The sequence below is a fragment of the Heteronotia binoei genome, chromosome 10, assembly GCF_032191835.1.
Source record: "Heteronotia binoei isolate CCM8104 ecotype False Entrance Well chromosome 10, APGP_CSIRO_Hbin_v1, whole genome shotgun sequence".
NCBI lineage: Eukaryota > Metazoa > Chordata > Lepidosauria > Squamata > Gekkonidae > Heteronotia > Heteronotia binoei.
In genome coordinates, this window is record NC_083232.1 from 12,665,259 (window position 1) to 12,685,962 (window position 20,704).

General features: G+C 50.4%; 1 protein-coding gene and 1 non-coding gene across 2 annotated transcripts in view; both read left to right on the forward strand.

Moving 5' to 3' along the window:
• Positions 1 to 209: 209 nt before the first annotated feature.
• The window catches only part of OXSR1 (oxidative stress responsive kinase 1), a 177,522-nt gene continuing 157,027 nt past the window's right edge, over positions 210 to 20,704 (forward strand). Inside the window, exons 1-2 of the mRNA XM_060248292.1 lie at positions 210 to 261; positions 458 to 547. Coding sequence (XP_060104275.1) covers positions 210 to 261; positions 458 to 547 — 142 coding nt within the window. The remainder of the gene's footprint in view (positions 262 to 457; positions 548 to 20,704) is intronic.
• Positions 15,844 to 15,915, forward strand: TRNAT-CGU (transfer RNA threonine (anticodon CGU)). Its single transcript has one exon. It is a non-coding gene; the product is annotated as a tRNA-Thr (tRNA).

Sequence of the window (20,704 nt, forward strand, 5' to 3'; positions counted from 1 at the left end):
CGAAGCCCGCCCGCCGGCCGCCATCTTGTGCGTGGCGGCTTTCCCCTCAGCCTAGCCCCTTCAAACTCCCCCCCCCCACCGTCTTTCGGGGTTCACGAGGCGTAAGCCCCCCCCCCAAAAAACCGTCTTCGGCAAGAATAACGTTCCTTTTTCTAGGCGCGCGGGGGCGGGGGAAGGGAGGCGAGTCGAGTCGGAAGGCCGCGCTCAAGATGGCGCCCGCGCCGCCCCTCCACGCCTCCCGGGCGGAGCCGCGCGTCCCGGGCGCGTGACGTCAGCGCGCTGCTGGGCATGGGCAGGTGGGCAGGAGCGGCAGGCGAAGTTTGGCCCCTGCGAGCCGGAGGTTGAGGCGGTCGCTGCTGCTGCTGCAGCTTCTGGGCGCGGAGCTCCGGGCAGCGGCTTCTCTCCTTCCTGCCCTGCCTTGCCCTGGGAGCCAGCAGGCCTCGGCCTGCCCACTGAGCCGGGGCTGCTGCCATGGCTGCTGCGGAGGACTCCAGCGCCCTGCCCTGGTCCATCAACAAGGATGACTACGAGCTGCAGGAGGTGATCGGTGAGTGGGGGGCGCCTGGGCTGCTGGGCGCCGGCTCAGCTCCGAGAGGGGCGTGTGCGCGCGTGGGGAATGGGCGGCCGCGCGTCCCGCCCTCTCTCTCTTTGCACGAGTTCCCCGCTTTTGCAAAGGCGGGTTCTGCAGCCGCGGGGGACTGTTGGAACTCTCTGTCTCGGGCAGCGCTCCTCTTCTTGGGGCTTGGGAGGGCTTCTGGCCCCACTGCTGGACCTCCTGATGGCGCCTGGGGTTTTTGGCCGCGGGGTGACACACAGAGTGTGGGACTGGATTGGGCCACTGGCTTGATCCAGCATGGCTTCTCTTATGTTCTTATGTCTGGGGCAGGGATGCTCTGTATTCTTAGTGTTTGGGGGGCGCAACAGGGGGAGGGCTTCTAGTGTCCTGGCCCCACTGGTGGACCTCCTGATGGCGCCTGGGGTTTTTGGCCGCAGGGTGACACGCAGAGTGTGGGACTGGATTGGGCCATTGGCTTGATCCAGCATGGCTTCTCTTATGTCTGGGGCAGGGAAGCTCTGTATTCTTGGTGTTTGGTTGGGAGGGGCAACAGGGGGAGGGCTTCTAGTGTCCTGGCCCCAGTGGTGGACCTCCTGATGGCGCCTGGGGTTTTTGGCCGCGGGGTGACACACAGAGTGTGGGACTGGATTGGGCCATTGGCTTGATCCAGCATGGCTTCTCTTATGTCTGGGGCAGGGATGTTCTGTATTCTTGGTGTTTGGGGGGGGGGGGGCAACAGGTGGAGGGCTTCTAGTGTCCTGGCCCCAGTGGTGGACCTCCTGATGACACCTGGATTGTTTGGCCACTGGGTGACACACAGAGTGTGGGACTGGATGGGCCACTGGCCTGATCCGGTGTGTCTTCTCTTCCATTCTTATGTCTGGGGAACTGATGCTCTGTATTCTTGGTGCTTGGTTGCGCGGGGGGGGGGGCACCAGTGGGAGGGCATCTAGTGTCCTGGCCCCACTGATGGACCTCCTGATGGCACCCGGGGTGGGATTTATTGGCCACTGTGTGACCCAGAGTGTTGGACTGGATGGGCCAGTGGCCTGATCCAACATGGCTTCTCTGATGTTCTGCTGGTAGGTGGGTGTGTGCCCGGGTCGAGCATGGAACAAGGCGGGCGAGGGTCGGGGATTGAGGGACCTAGGGTTGCGCGTGGGGTGTGCGGGCTCGTGGCTGCTTCTGGCGGCGCCGGGGCTGTCCCGCTCCTGGAGCTGTGCTCCCGGAGGGTGGGCGCTTCGGAGGAGCCCGTCTTCTTGCATGGCAGTTGTGCGGGGCGTTGCTTTGGGTGTGGTGAGGACGCGTGTGTATGTGCCTATCTTGGCACGCTTTCTTGGGAGCAGGTCTCTGTATTCAGTGGGGCTCGCTTCTTTGCAAGCGTGGAGGTCTCTGCGTTCAGTGGGGCTCGCTTCTTTCCAAGTCTGTAGGTCTCCGAGTTCAGTGGGGCTGACTTCTTCCCAGCTATGTGCTGTGCTCCTGGAGGGTGGGGACTGAAGAGCTGGGCTTTGCATAGCGATTGTGGGGTGTTGCGTTGAGTGCGGTGAGAACCTGTGTATGTGCCTCTTGATGTGCTTTCTCAGGAAGAGGGCTTTGCATTCATTGGGCCTTGCTCCTTTCCAATTAGGTGCAAGTTTTGGTGGTGGTGGGGGAGATGAGCACTTCAGAGCTGGGCTTTGCATGGGATTTGTGGAGTATTGCATTGGGTAAAAAAGGAGGATTAGGTAGATTCATTGAGGATAAGTCTATCAATAATTACTAGCCATGGTGACTAAGTGGAATCTCCACATTCGGAGGAACTAAACCTCTGAACCCCAGAGCCAGGAGGCAACATCAGGGGAAGGCCTCAGCCACTATGGCCTAGCTGTTGCTGGCCATTCCGAGGAATTGGTTGTGAAACAGGAGGTTGGATCACTGGTCTGATCCAGCAGGGTTCTTCTGGTGTTCTGATTGGGGGGGAGGGTCTCAGCCTCTCTGCCCTGTTGTTGACCCTCCAGAGGAACTGGTTGGGCTGAGTGTGACACAGGAGGCTGGACTAGATGGACCACTGGTCTGATCCAGCAGGGTTCTTCTCGGGGGAAGGCCTCAGCCTCTCTGCCTTGTTGTTGACCCTCCAGAGGAACAGGTTGGCCACTGTGTGAGGCAGGATGCTGGACGAGATGGACCACTGGCCTGATCCAGCAGGGCTCTTCTGATGTTCTTCTCAGGGGAAGGCCTCAGCCTCTCTGACCTGTTGTTGGCCCTCCAGAGGAACTGGTTGGGCAGAGTGTGACACAGGAGGCTGGACTAGATGGACCACTGGTCTGATCCAGCAGGGTTCTTCTCAGGGGAAGGCCTCAGCCTCTCTGCCTTGTTGTTGACCCTCCAGAGGAACAGATTGGCCACTGTGTGAGGCAGGATGCTGGACAAGATGGACCACTGGCCTGATCCAGCAGGGCTCTTCTGATGTTCTTCTCAGGGGAAGGCCTCAGCCTCTCTGACCTGTTGTTGGCCCTCCAGAGGAACTGGGTGGCCACTGTGGGAGACAGTAGGCTGGACTAGATAGACCACTGGTCTGCTCCAGCAGGGCTCTTCTTGTGTTCTTATAAGGGGAAGACCTTGGTCTCCATTCCCTGTTGTTGGCCCTTCAGAGGAACTGGCTGGCCATTGTGTATGTCAGGATGCTGGACTAGATGGTCCACTGGTCTGACCCAGCAGGGCTCTGCCTATGTTCTTATGTATGGTGAGAATACGTGTATGCACCTTGCTTTGCATGCTTTCTTGGGAATGTTTGTGAATTCAGTGGGGCTTACTTCTTTGCAAGTATCCTTGAGTTTGTAGCCTTAGAAAGGACTAAAGGTGTATATTAGTTTAGTAGGCTGTATATGCATATAGTAAACAGGATGAGAAGTATTTGTATGCTTGGGGTTCATATATTTCTCTGTCTCTCTGCTTGTAGTGACAGTAGAACCTCTCTCTCATAGTGTGTGTGCGCCTGTTATACTTTTAAAGGTGTGTATGCCTGTACGTGTGCCTACACAAAATCGCAAAGTCTGCTATTGTATATAACTTTACTGTTTACCTGCAGAAATGTGCATCCACTCTGAAGGCACCTCAGCAACATGGTTTGTATTTTGGAGAAGCGTTCACGATATGTGCGTCTAGTGCTGCTGTTGCTTTTTAATAGACATATTTTTGTCTGCTTGAGAGTCAGATGCACCTCTTGAGGTTTTGTGCGTCTCTGTGCTCAGGACAGAATGAACTTACTTCTTTATTTTATTTATTGACCTTAAATTTCTATCCTGCCCTCTCCACGAGCGGGCTCAGGGCGGCCAACAACACCCCTTGAGAGAGGGGTGGTGGTGGAAAGTACCATCAAGCAGGCAATTTAAGGTGATGCTGTAAGAGCCGCACAGAATGACCGTCAGATGTCTGGGAGCCTCAAGGCATGAATGTCAGATGTTTGAGAGCTGCAAGAAGGCGGGCAGGCAATAGATGGTGGAGGTGGAAAGAGAGCAACTTTAAATGCGTTCTCCAAGCTGCTGGCTGGCTTGGCTAAGTGATTTAAAGAGACAAACGCCTTTCCCAAGCCAGCCGATGAGCCACACTATATGTGTGAAAGAGCCACACGTGGCTCCCGAGCTGCTGTTTGGCCACCCCTGCTGTAGGGTTTTCAAGGCAAGAGATGTTCAAAGGTGGTTTGCCATTGCTTGCCTCTGCGTTGCGACCCTGGACTCATTGGGTGGTCTCCCATTCAAGCATTAACCAAGGCCTACCCTGCTTAGCTTCTGAGACTTAGGGCTAGACTGGGGTTGGAAAATGCACACTTGGTCATGGGATAAATGAAACCTTTTATGTGCACGCGTTTTCAGATGCAGCTAAAGCAGCTTAGTCCTGGGCCTCGCCTCCTCTGTACAAGTTAGTGGGCAGCGTATCCTTGCATAGGTTTGGAAATCTTCTATGGCGCTTTTCATTTTTGCTGCTCTGCAGCGCTTTATCTCTCTGGAGACTCAGGTTTCCGCTGTCGGTTGAGCGCTTCAGGGATTGAGGAGGTTTGAATACCTGTGGTTTAAAAGTCTTTGAGGCTCCGGGGGTGTGGCTCTCCTCTCATTAAGGTTTTTTTGGGTTTTGTTAGGTGCCTCTGGAGGTTTTCTCTGGCCAACAGCCTTGGAAATCCCACATGTACATGCACAAGGGAAGTTTGATTTAGTACTTCTGTATCTTTAATTGCCACCATGCACCCTGTCTATTTCTGTCGCTGCTTGTTTGGATCTCAGAGGTGCCTGGAGGTTTAAGGAGAAGCCTGAACTTATTTTCTAGGCTTGGGGTGCTGGGAGTTTTGTGTAGGAATATCGCCTTGTGGAGTCAGAAGGGACCTTGCGGCGCTGCACAGCGCGGTGTGTTGCTGAAGAACATAAGAACCCCGATGGATCGGACCAGTGGTCCATTTTGGCCCAGCATTCTGCCTCACACAGTGGCCAACCTATAGGTACAGCAAGTAGTGAGCTCCTGGAATATCGCGAGGGTTTATGGAGCAGCTAGGGGAGAAGAATGAATGGGGAGTGGGACACTTGTGGGCCCAGCTGTACAAGTTACTCCCTTTTGTAAAAGATGAACTGGAAGAGACCCACTTGCCTTGGCAAAGTCTGTTGGTTGTCCTTCTGGATGGCTTTCCTGGTAAGATGTTTTTATAGACAGATTTTTGGAGGCACGGTCTCTGTAAGTGGCTACTAGCCATGGTAAATGAGGGAAACCTCCACTTTCAGAGGCAGTAAACCTTTGAATCACAGTGCCAGGAGGCAAGATCAGGGGAAGACCTTGGCCTCTATGCAGTATTGTTGGACCTCTAGAACAGGGGTGTCAAACATGTGGCCTGGGGGCTGGATCAGGCCCCCAGAGGGCTTCTGTCAGGCCCGCGAGCAAATCTGTTTCCCTCTCCTTCTCTCTTGCTTCTTTCTGTATAATAGCTTGCTTTGCCAGGATTTCTGAATCACACAGAAGCTACAGAGCAAAGCCTCTATTTTCCCCATTGGCTGAGGCTCCTCTCTTAGGGAGGAAGTGGGGGGGGGAGGAGGGAGAGCTTGCATTAATACTGACCACAATATTGCAAGAGTGCTAATACTTTAAGCATGTTCTAAGTTTTTTCTTTTAAAAAATCTTTTAATTGTGTTTGTCTGTGTCCTTTATAACGTTTATATCTCCGCTACTTGGCATTACATTTTTTGACGTACATGGCCTGGCCTGACAAGGTCTCATGTATATCAGATCTGGCTCTCATAACAAATGAGTTGGACACCTCTGATCTAGAGGAACTAGTTGGCCGCTTTGTGAGGCAAGATACCGGACTACATGAACCACAGGTCTGATCCAGCAGGGCTCTTCTTAATCTGAAACCTCTGTTGACCTGAAGACCCTTGGAGGGAGTGGAAGAGCTCTGATCACCACCTCCATTCTTGGAAGTACCACTTGTTCTCCAAGACTAGATCTGGAGTCATAGAATCACAGAATCATAGAGTTGGAAGGGACCTCAAGGGTCATCTAGTCCAACCCCCTGCACAATGCAGGAAACTCACAAACACCCCCCCCCTAAATTCACAGGATCTTCATCGCTGTCAGATGGCCATCTAGCCTCTGTTTAAAAACCTCCAAGGAAGGAGAGCCCACCACCTCCCGAGGAAGCCTGTTCCACTGAGGAACCGCTCTAAACTCACAAACACCTCCCCCTAAATTCACAGGATCTTCATTGCTGTCAGATGGCCATCTAGCCTCTGTTTCAAAACCTCCAAGGAAGTAGAGCCCACCACCTCCCGAGGAAGCCTGTTCCTCTGAGCAACCGCTCTAAGGGTCAGGAAGTTCTTCCTAGTGTTGAGCCGAAAACTCTTGATTTAATTTCAACCCATTGGTTCTGGTCCTACCTTTTGGGACCACAGAAAACAATTCCACACCGTCCCAAGACTCTCTCTCTCTTGAACATGATTTGTTGGATCTTACCAGGTCCTCTCAGTGGAGGAGATAACTGCTGGAAAATACCCCAGGAGTTTTGTCTCCTTGTCTTAATTTAAGGGCTAGACCAGGGGTGGACAAACTTGCTTAATATAAGAGCCACACAGAAGACACATCAGATGTTTGAGAGCCGCAAGACATGAACAGCAGATGTTTGAGAGCCACAGGACAGGAAGGAAAATGGATGGGAGGAGGGGGAGAGAGGTTGAAAGAAAGCAACTTTAACTTTTAAATGCATTCTCCAAGCTGCTGGCTGGCTTGGCTCGGAGAAGTGATTTAAAGATTCTAGTGCCTTCTCCAAGATACCTGACGGGGCAGCGGGGGCTTTGAGAGCCACACAATATGTGTTAAAGCCACATGTGGCTCCCGAGTCACAGTTTGGTCACTTCCAGGAACTTTTTGATACCTTGAGCTCTTTTTTTCTCCTTATACTGTTGTCCTCGTGCCATTTTCCACCTTAAGCAGCAGTCGGCTGCAACCCGGACTCTTTCTGTCTTTTATAAGCTGTTGCAACAGCCGTGCTTACAGATAAATCTCAAGGAGGCAGCAGCGTTCAAATAGAAATAGGGGGGGGGGGGGACTGCTAGCTTGCTTCATTTTTGTGTCCTTGGAATTGCTCCCGTGCACTGCCGTCAGGAGCCCCTGTGGGCTGTCGAGGGTGAGTGAATCACTTGTGGGTCAAACTCCAGGGCCGACAGCCATGAATCTCCCGTGCTGGCAATTCCGTTTCTTAGGTGAGGCCCTGCGCGCCTGCAGGTTGAGGCCTGGTGCAACAGGTGAATCGGACGGTCAGAGCTCTTTAAAGAAAGGGAAGGACACAAATGTCCTAATGCATGGGGCAAGAGGAATGCCTGCACCCACCAGGGCCTGAGGAATGGGGACACACTCTTGAGTTATGTTAGCTGGAATTTTGGAAGTCGTCTCCTTTTTCTAGGCCTGCCCTAGTAGCCGTTTTTTTTGCCGCGTCATGCCCAGGTTTGATACAGTGAGGTGATGCGGCATTCTGTGGCAAAGCTTAGGTACAGGTGCACGACAGATTTGCTTGGAGGTGTCTGCAGTACTGAGGAGTGGAGATGCTTTTTGTTCCTGAAAATGCTTCTTATTCAAGTTATGTTTATTGTGTAAGCAAAATGCAGGAGGGAGAATTTAAAAAATGGCTTGTAGGTTTATCCAGTTTTTATTTAATCGCAAAGGGACACGCAGGCTTTTGGGTTACACAGAACTCTTTATCGCAGGGGTGTCAAACATGCAGCCAGCCCCCAGAGGGCGCTGCTATCAGGCCCCCTGAGCAACTGCTTCCTTCTCCCTCTCTCTTGCTTCCTTCTGCACCACAGCTTGCTTTGCAAGGCTTAATCACACAGGATCTACAGAGCAAAGCCTCTGTTTTCTCCATTGACTGAGGCTCCTCCCTTGGGGAGGAAGGGGGAAAGGGACAGCTAGCTTTGCCGGGCTCTCTCAATCGCACAGCAGAGCTATTGAGACAAGCCTCTCTTCCTTCTATTGGCTGAGGCTCCTCCCCCTCCTGGTCCCCAGGGAAGGAAGGAAAGAGCCAGAGCTTCCTTTGCCCAGCTCCGTGGATCCCATGGGAGAGATACAAAGAAAGCACCTTTAAGACCAACAAGTGTTAATGTTTTAAGCATGTCTTATTTAAAGTTTTTTTTAAAAAAATCTTTAATTGTCTTTGTGTCCTTTATAAAGTTTATATCTCTGCATTGCATTTTATGACACGCATGGCCCGGCAAGATCTCATTTATGTCAGATCTGGCCCTCATAACCAATGAGTTAGACATCTCTGTTTTATTGGTTAGTTGAGCAAATTTTTGGCTATGCACTGGTCAAGGCTTCTTTGTAATGCAACGGTGAGACTGGGGAGTTTGCATATTTTCTTTGTACCCCTTTATGCCTGTAGTCTCCCCCCAGTTATTGGGCCCCCGAAAGACTCATCTCTGGTTCCTAGGCTGAACAAATTAAATTTACCCACCTTCTCTTCTAGTTCTGAACTTTACCCATATTTATTTAGCACACTTCTGTGTTGCTTTCCCACCCAAATAGGATTCCCGAAAGGGCTTAGTCTTCATCTACTGATGGAACCTTCACGTTCAGAGGCAGTCGACTTCTGAATCCCAATGTCGGGAGACAACATTAGGGAAAGGCTCTTGAAAATAACTTGTTTCTAGAACGGGGTGATGTCTTGATGCCGCCGGAATAGATGGCTTTTAAAGAGGATTAGACAGATCCAAGGGGAGAGGTTTATCAGTGACTAACCAGCCACGGTGAGTAAAAGGGGATTTCCACATTCAGAGGCTCTCGGTCTCTGAACCCCCGAGCCAGGAGGCAACATCTGGGAAGGCCTTGGCTTCCATGCCTTGTTGTTGGGTAGCGATGAAGGACCCCCAATGAGGGTGGGGGCGCCCAGATTTCAGGCGCTCCGCTCTATCCCCCCCGTTATCCCCCCATCCCCAACAAACAAGAAGCTGGAAATAAACACGATGTGCCAACATCACCTGAAAGTGATGTAGGCATGTCGGTGACGTCGGGGGGGGGGGAATGCTCTGTTATTTTGGTAAAACTCTGTGGTAGAAGCTAACTTACCATAGAGCTTTGTCCACAAACCAGAGCATCATCCCCAGTATGCCTATGTCACTTTTGGGTAATGCAGGGCTTTTTTTCTGTAGCAGGAACTCCTTTGCATATTAGGCCACACACTCCAGATGTAGCCAATCCTCCTGGAGCTTACAGTAGGCCCTGTAAGAGGAGCCCTGTAAGCTCTTGGAGGATTGGCTGTAACAGGGGTGTGTGGCTTAATATGCGAAGGAGTTCCTGCTACAAAAAAAGCCCTGGGATAATGTAGGTGTGTCGCATTTATTTCCAGCTTCTTCCCCTTCTGCTTCCAGTAAGTTCACCCCCCCCCCACCCCCTGCCAGCTGGTCTGATGTACCTGGAAGCCTTATTGTTGGATCTCCAGAGAGCCTGTGTGCCACTGTTTGAGACACATGAACACACGTGAAGCTGCCTTATACTGAATCAGACCGGTGGTCCATTCAGATCAGTATTGTCAACCACTCAGACTGGCAGAGGCTCTTTCACATCACCTGCTCCTTGGTCCTTTTTTAATGGGAGATGCCGGGGATTGAACCTGGGACCTTCTGCATGTCAAGCAGAGCCCTTCTGTTGAGCCACAGCCCCTCGCAGACAGGATGCTGGACTCGGTGGACCAGTGGTCTGATCTAGCAGTGCTCAAGGTTCACATCCTTAACTGAAACGAACCTAGGTTTGTGTAAACCCAGAGGTGTCAAACGTGTGGCCCGGGGGCCAGATCAAGTCCTTGGAGGGTTCCAGTAAGGCCCATGAGCAAGTCTGCGTTCTTCTCCCTCTTGCTTCCTTCTGTGTCACAACTTGCTTTGCCAGGCTTGCTCAATCGCACAGGAGCTACAGAGCAAAGTCTCTATTTTCTCCATTGGCTGAGGCTTCTCCCTTGGGAAGGAAGGGAGGGGGAGGGAGAGCTTGCTTTGCTAGGCGCTCCATCACACAGCAGAGCTACTGAGCCAAGCCTCTTTTCCTTCTATTGGCTGAGGCGCCTCCCCTTCATTCCCTAGGAAAGGAGGGAAAGAGCCAGAGCTTCCTGTGCCCAATTCCCTGGATCGCACAGGAGAGACACGAAATCTTTAATTGTGTTTGTCTGTGTCCTTTATAAAGTTTATATCTCTGCTACCTGGCATTCCAAGAGCCCCATGGCGCAGAGTTGTAAAACTGCAGTACTAAGCTCTGCTCATGACCTGAGTTCGATCCCGGCGGAAGCTGGGTTCAGGTAGCTGACTTGAGGTTGACTCAGCCTTCCATCCTTCTGAGGTCGGTAAAATGAGTCCCCAGCTTGCTGGGGGGAAAGTGTAATGACCGGGGAAGGCAATGGCAAACCACCCCGTAAAAAGTCTGCCGTGAAAACGCTGTGAAAGCAACGTCACCTCAGAGTTGGAAATGACTGGTGCTCGCACAGGGGACTATCGACACCCCTGGTTTAAACGGCGTGCGCTCGTAAGCATCTCTTCTTCCTGTTCAATCTCCCTTTTGTAGCCCTTTCCCTCATTTAAATTCTAATCTTGGGTCAAACAACAGGACATTAATCTGTGCCTTCGTCTGAAGCGCCTCGAGAACCCGCGGAGTTAAGGAAATAACAATTAATTTGCATTTCAGCGTGACCGGCTGAAGCCAATGCCGAACAATAACCTCTGGGTTTGCCACACTCGTTCTGCAGCATTGTGAAATCGTTGCCTTCAGGTTTTTATTTTTTTTTTGAAGTGATTCACCCCTCTTAAATGGGGAGGAATGTTTGGGAAATCGTGAATGGAGAAATAATGAACTGTTGAGCACGTCTTCCCTTGTCTATTAAAATATGTTTCTGTCGCCTTTTGAAATGTCTCTCTGCGGCGATGAGAGCTAGGAACATTTAAAAAAAAAAAAAAAAGCTTGTCTCAAAACTTTATACGTTATGAGGAACACTTTGCAAAGGTAAAGGTAGTCCCCTGTGCAAGCACCAGTAATTTCCGACTCTGGGGTGACGTTGCATCACGATGTTTTCACAGCAGACTTTTTTACGGGGTGCTTTGCCATTGCCTTCCCCAGTCACCTACACTTTCCCCCCAGCAAGCTGGGTACTCATTTTACCAACCTCGGAAGGATGGAAGGCTGAGTCAACCTGGAGCTGGCGACCTGAACCCAGCTTCTGCCTGGATTGAACTCAGGTCATGAGCAGAGTTCGGACTGCAGCACTGCAGCTTTACCACTCTGCGCCACGGGGCTCTTGATAAAGGTGCGAGCACCAGTCGTTTCTGACTCTGGGGTGACATTGTATCACAACGTTTTCACAGCAGACTTTTTACGGGGTGGTTGGCCATTGCTTTCCCCAGTCACCTACAGTTTCCCCCCAGCAAGCTGGGTACTCATTTTACCGACCTCGGAAGGATGGAAGGCTGAGTCAATCTTGAGCCGGCGACCTGAACCCAGCTTCCGCTGGGATCGAACTCAGGTCGTGAGCAGAGAGCTCGGACTGCAGTACTGCAGCTTTACCACTCTGCGCCACGGGGCTCCATGAAGAACACATAGCTGCTGCTAATTAATGTTTTAGTTCTGGGTTCTGCAGTGTGGCGCCCCTGAGCACCCTGGGTTTTTGCACAGCAGGGCTTCTGTTTGTCCATTAGAGAGCTGTCTGGCAGTGCAGATCTGAAATGGAAACAAATTTCCTTTGGTGACAGCAGCCATGACAGCACGAGGATCTTCACGGCGTGTCTGAAGGTGTATCCAAGACAGTAAATTTTTTAGAATGACGTTCATTTTAAAAGGTGATCTGTTAAGCAGAGCATTGGGCTGAAATGTTGAAGAGTCATTATTTGAAGGAGGCATGACCTCCCTCCCTGTCGTTTTGCAGTTGGCTCCGCCTTCTGTGGCAGCCATTTTATGGTTGCACCCACTACCCAGTGTTAGAATTCCAAAGGTGCCTGAAGGTTCAAAAATGTTGGGAACCCTTTATTTAGCTGAAGATGGCATTGGGAACCAGTTCGGTGTAGTGGTTAAGTGTGTGGACTCTTATCTGGGAGAACCGGGTTTGATTCCCCACTCCTCCACTTGCACCTGCTGGAATGGCCTTGGGTCAGCCACAGCTCTGGCAGAGGTTGTCCTTGAAAGGGCAGCTGCTGTGAAAGCCCTCTCCAGCCCCACCCACCTCACAGGGTGTCTGTTGTGGGGGGGAGGAAGGGAAAGGAGATTGTGAGCCGCTCTGAGACTCTTCGGAGTGGAGGGCGGGATATAAATCCAATATCTTCTTCTTCATTGAGCGTGTCCTCGCTTCCAGTGCTAGCCAGTTGAGCGGAGTAAAGGGCAGGGCAAAGCAATGAGAATATTCGACAACCCATTCCATGCTGTCTTGAACTAAACGGCGCTACGGTGATGCGGTTGGACAGGGGAGGCCCTTTCTTACAATGTGTTGTCGGGGTTTAATTTTGTAGCTGCTAAGATGCCTTTGTAATTACAGCTGCTTTAATTGGCTGGAAAGAAAAGATAGAAGCGCGGCTGAAACAAAGCTGGATTCCACAGCAGCTTACAACCAAAGCAGAGGAACAGCTAGATTCAAGTCCAGTAGCACCTTTGTTGTTGTTCAGTCGAGCAGTCGAGTCTGACTCTTTGCGACCTCGTGGGCAAAGTCACGCCAGGCCCTCCTGTCTTCCACCATCCTCGGAAGTCTGCTCAGATTCGTGTTTGTTACATCAGTAACACTGCCCAGCCATCTCATCTTTTGCCGTCCCCTTCTTCTTTTGCCTTCTGTCTTTCTAGCATCAGGATCTTCTTCAGGGAGTGCTCCCTTCTCATTGGGTGGCCAAAGTATTTGAGCTTCAGCTTCAGCATCTGACCTTCCAGGGAACAGTCTGGGTTGATTTCCCTTAGGACTGACTGATTGGATCTTCTTGCAGTGCAAGGGACTCTCAAGAGTCTTCTCCAGTGAGTGCTCCCTTCTCATTGGGTGGCCAAAGTATTTGAGCTTCAGCTTCAGCATCTGACCTTCCAGGGAACAGTCTGGGTTGATTTCTCTTAGGACTGACTGATTGGATCTTCTTGCAGTCCAAGGGACTCTCAAGAGTCTTCTCCAGGGAGGGCTCCCTTCTCATTGGGTGGCCAAAGTATTTGAGCTTCAGCTTCAGCATCTGACCTTCCAGGGAACAGTCTGGGTTGATTTCCCTTAGGACTGACTGATTGGATCTTCTTGCAGTCCAAGGGACTCTCAAGAGTCTTCTCCAGTGAGTGCTCCCTTCTCATTGGGTGGCCAAAGTATTTGAGCTTCAGCTTCAGCATCTGACCTTCCAGGGAACAGTCTGGGTTGATTTCCCTTAGGACTGACTGATTGGATCTTCTTGCAGTCCAAGGGAGCAACCAAAAATTTTTAGGTATAAGCTTTTGAGAGTCAAAGGATCAAATCTAGCTTTTCTATTGGACAATAGCCCAGCCTACTGTCTTAAAAGAAAGCACAGAAACAATATGGTAGAAGGGATCTGTGTGTGTCATATTCTGAGCGCAAGGGATGGTACTTTCTTCTTCCTTTGATAGCAGTTAACAGGGCTTTTTTTTTGTAGGAACGCAGTTCCGGCTGGCTTGGTGTCAGGGGGTATAGCCTAGTATCCGAATGAATTCCTGCTGGGCTTTTTCTACAAAAAGCCCTATGTGAAGCAGTGGTGACATCAGGGTGTGTGTGGTCTAATATGCAAATTAGTTCCTGCTGTTCTTTTGCTACCAAAAAAGCCCCGGCGGTTAATAACCTGGAGGTTTCTTGGCCGGTGCTCGATGCTTTAAAAAAATTGTATGGTTTTTACTGTAAAAGCTTCTTCAAGTATGTGGCGGAGTTGGGGAAGGAATATAGATGGAATAGCCCTTGCAATAGAAAGCGTCTGGGGCCTCAAGGGGAGTAGTAGCCATTTTCCAAGATGGCAGCCATGGAAGGCACCATCTTACTATTTCGTCCTCCGATGCCTTTGTAAGCTAGGTTGGGTTTGAGAGCAAGGCTGGTCCAAGGTTGTCCAGTAAGCTTCATAGCACAATGGGGAATTGGACCTGCATCTTCCAGGTCTTCGAACACTCTAACTCAGTGTCAAACTCATTTGTTATGAGGGCCAGATCTGACATAAATGAGACCTTGTCGGGCCAGGCCATGTGTGTACATCTTTAAGATTAGGTAGCAGAGATATAAACTTTAGAAAGGACACAAACACAATTATAGAATTTTTTTTAAAAAAAACCTTAAAATATGCTTAAAATATTAGCACTCGTTGGTCTTAAAGGTGCTTTCTTTGTATTTCTCCCAGGGATCCAGGGAACTAGGCAAAGGAAGCTCTGGCTCTTTCCTTCCTTCCCCAGGGGTCCAGGAGGGGGAGGAGCCTCAGCCAATAGAAGGAAGAGAGACTTAGCTCAGTAGCTCTGCTGTGTGATGGAGCAAGCCTGGCAGAGCAAGCTGTGATGCAGAAGGAAGCGAGAGGGAGAAGGAAGCAGATGACAGCCAGTTGCTCGGGGGGGGGCTGATAGGAGCCCTCTGGGGGCCTGATTTGGCCCCTGGGCCACATGTTTGACTCTAACTCTTTGAACACTCTAACTCAGGGGTGTCAACCATGCGACCCGGGAGCTGGATCAGGCCCCCGGAAGGCTCCTCTCAGGCCGGCGAGGAAGTCTGCTTCCTCCTCCCTCTCTCTTGCTTCTTTTCTGTGTCCTAGCTTGCTTTGCCAGGATTTCTCAATTGCACAGAAGCTACAGAGCAAAGCCTCTATTTTCCCCATTGGCTGAGGCTCCTCTCTGGGGGATGAAGTGGGGTGTGTGGAGGAAGGGCTTGCATTGATACTGACCACAATATTGCAAGAGTGCTGATACTTAAAGCGTGTTCTAAGTTTTTTTTTAATCTTTAATTGTGCGTGTGTCCTTTATAAAGTTTATATTTCCGCTTCTTGGCATTGTATTTGATGACCTACATAGTCTGGCCCGACCAGGTCTCATGTATATCAGATCCGGTCCTCATAACGAATGAGTTTGACACCCCTGTTCTAACTGCTCCGCCCTGCTGTCTCTCGGTTCGAGGAATAAATGCTGGACGCGTGGGTGGGAAGAAAGGATGGTAACTTGCACTTAATCTGTCCTTCATCCCTTTATCTTTTTTCCATGAGGCAAGGGTTTGAGTGACCTTATCCAAAGATGGCTCCCCAGGGTATGAAGAGACTGCCTGTTTGTTTAGTGTTTTCCTGACTTGGGCTGCGTGTTCAGGATCTCCTTATAGTTGTCTTGAATTTTAGTAGTGCTACAGGTGGGCCACCTGTGCAGGTGAGAGGGATGGATGGTGGCTCAGTGTTAGAGCATCTGCTCGATAAGCAGAAGGTCCCAGGTTCAATCCCCGGCATCTCCAACTAAAAAGGGTCCAGGCAAGTAGGGTGGAAAACCTCAGCTTGAGACTCTGGAGAGCCGCTGCCAGTCTGAGTAGACAAGACTGACTTCGATGGACCGAAGGTCTGATTCAGTATAAGGCAGCTTCATACGTTCATGTTCATCAGGGATGTGCAGCCTAATATGCAAAGGAGTTCCTGCTACAAAAATAGCCCTGTGCTTTCAGTGAATGCAATGAAGAGAACAGAAACTACATTTTGGGAAGGGACGGTGGCTCAGTAGTAGAGCATCTGCTTGGTAAGCGGAAGGTCCCAGGTTCAATCCCCGGCATCTCCAACTAAAAATGGTCCAGGCAAGTAGGGGTGGAAATCCTCAGCTTGAGACCCTGGAGAGCCATGAATGGGGCTGTGGCTCAGTGGTAGAGCTTCTGCTTCGTAAGCAGAAGGTCCCAGGTTCAATCCCTGGCATCTCCAAAAAAGGGTCCAGGCAAATAGGTGTGAAAAACCTCAGCTTGAGACCCTGGAGAGCCATGGATGGGGCTGTGGCTCAGTAGTAGAGCATCTGCTTGGTAAGCAGAAGGTCCCAAGTTCAATCCTCAGCATCTCCAACTAAAAAGGGTTTAGGCAAAAAGGCATGAAAAACCTCAGCTTGAGACCCTGGAGAGCTGCTGCCAGTCTGAGTAGACAAGACTGACTTTGATGGACCGAGGGTCTGATTCAGTATAAGGCAGCTTCATATATGTTCAAATATGTTCGTCCCTCAAGAGGGAATGGCAGTTGGTTGCCAGGAGTCTGAGAGCTTCCTTTGGATATCTCACAACACACCTGCGCTGTGGGATGTAGGTGGGGCCATCCGTGCTAGCAGCACTTCGCCGACTTGCAGCTGTAAGTCGGCCCTTGCTGTGCAACCGGGTGGTGTGAAACTGTGCAGAGTTTGCAATGGGCAGCAAGCGTGCTGGGATGAGTGTGCCAGCTGCTTCCCTTGGCAATGTCAGTGTGCCTGGCAGGGACTGTAGCACGAACTGGTAGAGTGAGTGTTTGTAAAGTCAAGTTGCAGCAGACTCATGGCAAACCCCATAGGGTAGGGGTGTCAAATATGCGGCCCAGGGGCCAAATCAGGCCCCCCGTAGGCCTCCTATCAGGCCCCTGAACAACTGCCTGTCATCTGCTTCCTTCCAGTTTGGTGTAGTGGTTAAGTGCGTGTACTCTTATCTGGGAGAACTGGGTTTGATTCCCCACTCCTCCACTTGCACCTGCTGGAATGGCCTTGGGTCAGCCATAGCTCTGGCAGAGGTTGTCCTTGAAAGGGCAGCTTCTGTCAGAACCCTCTCAGCCCCACCCACCTCACAGGGTGTCTGTTGTGGGGGGAGGAGATTGTAAGCTACTCTGAGTCTCTGATTCAGAGAGAAGGGCAGGGTAGAAATCTGCAATTCTTCCTCTTCTTCTTCCTCTTCCTCTTCTTCTTCCTCCTCCTCTTCTTCCCTTCTGCATCTCAACTTGCTTTGTAAGGCTTGCTCAATCACACAGGAGCTACAGAGCAAAACCTTGATTTCCTCCATTGGCTGAGGCTCCCTCCCTCCTGATCCCCCTGGGGAGGGGGGGAAAGAGCCAGAGCTTCCTTTGCCCAGTCCCCTGAATCCCATGGTAGAAATACAAAGAAAGCAACTTTAAGACAGAGTACTAATGTTTTAAGCATGCTTTATTTTAAGGGGTTTTGTTTTTGTTTTTAAAAAAACCCTTAGTTGTGTTTGTGTCTTTTAAAAAGTTTATATCTCTGCTAAAAGGTAAAGGTGCAAGCACCAGTCGTTTCCGACTCTGGGGTGACGTTGCTTTCACAACGTTTTCACGGCAGACTTTTTACAGGGTGGTTTGCCATTGCCTTCCCCAGTCTTTTCCCCCAGCAAGCTGGGTCCTCATTTGACCGACCTTGGAAGGATGGAAGGCTGAGTCAACCTGGAGCCGGCTACCTGAACCAGCTTTCGCTGGGATCGAACTCAGGTCGTGAGCAGAGGGCTCATAGGTACACACATGGCCCGTCCCGACAAGGTCTCATTTAGGCCAGATAACGAATGAGTTTGACATCCGCGCCGTAGGGATTTCCGGCAAGAGGTGAACAGAGGTGACTCGTCATTGCCTGCCTCTGCTCGGCAACCCTGGACTTCCTTGGTGGTCTCCCATCCAAATACTTACCACGGCCGGCCCTGCTCAGCTCCTGAAGTCTGGACTGACTTGGACCATCCAGGGCAGGGCAGGTATAGTGAGGATCTAGGTTTTCTGAGACTGGCAATAACAAGATGCTACTGTTATTCTGAAGGAGGATGGGGAGGCTGTTCGACCCGGCCAATGTACAAGCAAGGGTTCCCCAGGATGTTGAAACTGCAGTGAACCAGGACTGCTCCAGAGCGAGTTTAAACATATGAACATACACAGCTGCCTTATTCTGAATCAGACCCTTGGCCCATCAAAGTCAGGATCGTCTACTCAGACTGGCAGCGGCTCTCCAGGGTCTCAAGCTGAGGTTTTTCACCCCTACTTGCCTGGACCCTTTTTTGGAGATTTATTTATTTACTTTATGATTTTTATCCCGCCCTTCCCAACAAGTGGCTCAGGGCGACTCACAGATGCTGGGGATTGAACCCGGGACCTTCTGCTTCCCAAGCAGATGCTCTACCACTGAGCCACAGCCCTATTCATGGCTCTCCAGGGTCTCAAGCTGAGGTTTTTCATGCCTGCTTGCCTGGACCCTTTTCAGTTGGAGATGCCGGGGATTGAACCTGGGACCTTCTGCTTACCAAGCAGAAGCTCTACCACTGAGCCATCGTCCCTCCCGTAGAAGCTTGGGGAAAGTGAACATACGAACAGCTGCCTTATTCTGAATCAGACCCTCTGTCCATCAAAGTCAGTATTGTATACTCAGACTGGCAGCGGCTCTCCAGGGTCTCAAGCTGAGGTTTTTCATGCCTGCTTGCCTGGACCCTTTATAGTTGGAGATGCCGGGGATTGAACCTGGGACCTTCTGCTTACCAAGCACTAGCTCTACCACTGAGCCACCGTCCCTCCCGTAGAAGCTTGGGGAAAGTGAGCATACGAACAGCTGCCTTATTCTGAATCAGACCCTCAGTACATCAAAGTCAGTATTGTCTACTCGGACTGGCAGCGGCTCTCCAGGGTCCCAAGCTGAGGTTTTTCACGCCTATTTGACTGGACTCTTTTTTAGTTAGAGATGCCGGGGATTGAACCTGGGAACTTCTGATTTCCAAGCAGATGCTCTACCACCATCCCTCCCCTGTGTCATTTTGCCCCCTGTGTCATTTTGCAAGTGACGAGAAGATTAAGAAATCTCCATTTTAGCCCCCTGTGTCATTTTGCAAGTGACGAGAAGGTTAAAGAAACCTCCATGCTCCAGATATAAATACCTTCCTTATGACCCAGGCTTAAGACAATATAGTCATTAACAGACACTCTCACATTTTGACATATTGTTTTATTGCTTTGGGACGCTCATGCTACTCAGATCAAAGGTTTGCTCAATTTGTTAATTTTACTATTCTGTCATTGAATCTTATTTATTTTATTTTTTTTACCGTTTTGCATTCTCAACCACTCCCTACCAGATAATTTTACTATACTGTCATTGGTTCTTAATTTGTACCAGTTTGCATTCTGGGCCCCGGGCTGCCAGCTTACGTGTGGCTTTGTTCACTGTACCGGATTCCTCGTCTGCTGAAGTGTGCTTAGAGAGCACACGAAAGCTTACGTTCTGAATAAAACTAAGTTGGTCTTAAAGGTGCAGCTTGACTCCTATTTTGTTCTACTGCTTCAGACCAACACGGCTGACTACTTGGATCTATCTCCGTGCTCTCAGTGTGACATTCTGACAACCGCCTTGCACTGGTTTGTAGGGGTGATTTAATTTCATAGTGGATTAGCATTCTTGTATGCTACCAATCCTCGTAGTCCAGTTTGGACATTTCTGCTGTCCTAGAGCAGTTCTTCTGGTTAAGACTCTCTTGGTAGCAGGGTCTCTTAGGTCTGCTGAAGCCTTCACTCTTGAGTAAAGTGGAGTGGTAGGATGCAACTTAGAGTTCTCAGCCATTGACTGCTTGTCTTAAAAACCCTTTCACAACTTTGGACCCGCTGCGTACTGTACTTTCATGTGTGTTGAAATCTGGAACTGAATTACGGACGCCTTCTCCTCCCCCCCCCCCCCCCCCATTTTGTTCCGGCATTGAAATCTCAGCTTCTGGGATGTGACTAAATGCGTTTGCGAAGAATGCTGCAATTCATAGGAAGAAGAGTGTGAAGGGTCAAGTGTCGCCTATGGGTTTCTTCCTTCCTGACTGGAGTTTTGCAACTCAGAGGGGAGCAAACTTCCCATTGCCTTATCCTGATCCTTGTGAATACGGCACGCCCCCTCCCAGTAGCATGCACTGCGTGAAAACTTGCATTTGTGATTTTCTAGAAATCGAGCAGAGGGAAAAAAACACCAAAGCCTTTAGAGTTTTCTTTGAGCTGGCGGCAACTACGCAAACCATGTTGACACAAGTCACAATTAAAGGCGGGGGGGCGAGGGGGGAGGAGAGAGAATTTCCTCGTGCTGTTTTCCGCCTGAAAAGTACCCACGCAGCGATCTCGTGTTTACTCCACTGGGCACCGTGCCATCTCAGCATCGCTGTTTGCCAAAAGCTTCAAAAAAAGAGGAAATCCCCTTGCGAAACGTCCTTGCTTTATCTAGGGCGTGAGAGAAGGGGAGAAATTGGTTACTCAGCACGGGTCTGAATCATTACTGTTTGAAGAGGTATGCGTGATATCTGTGTCATGATCCGAGATTAGCCTGGAGTGACAAGCAGCTGAGAAGCCGCTGTGGACATTGGACCAGGATCGTCCTCAGGAGTGTTACAAGGACAGCTGTCGATGGAAGGTGTGGATTGGCTTGTGTCTGTGCCGTTTCCCTTAGGTGGCCTGTAGGGCATTGTGTGTATATCAGTTCAGTAAAATTTATTGCGTAAAGCCATTGGCCATTACAATTACAGCAACTTACTAGTTAAAAGTGGACAAGGACTCTAAAATTAGCACATTCAAATTTAGATTATTCACAATCTTAGTTCCATGCAGCATCCCCATGAATCCACAATCAGGCTCTAATTGTCCAGTTAACAACATCATTTTACTGGCTACTGCCTTTGCCCTGATTTTGCTAGCAACCGAAGCAAAAAGTGCTACCTTACAAGAAAACCGTAGAGTCAATCTCTGCTAGCAGAAA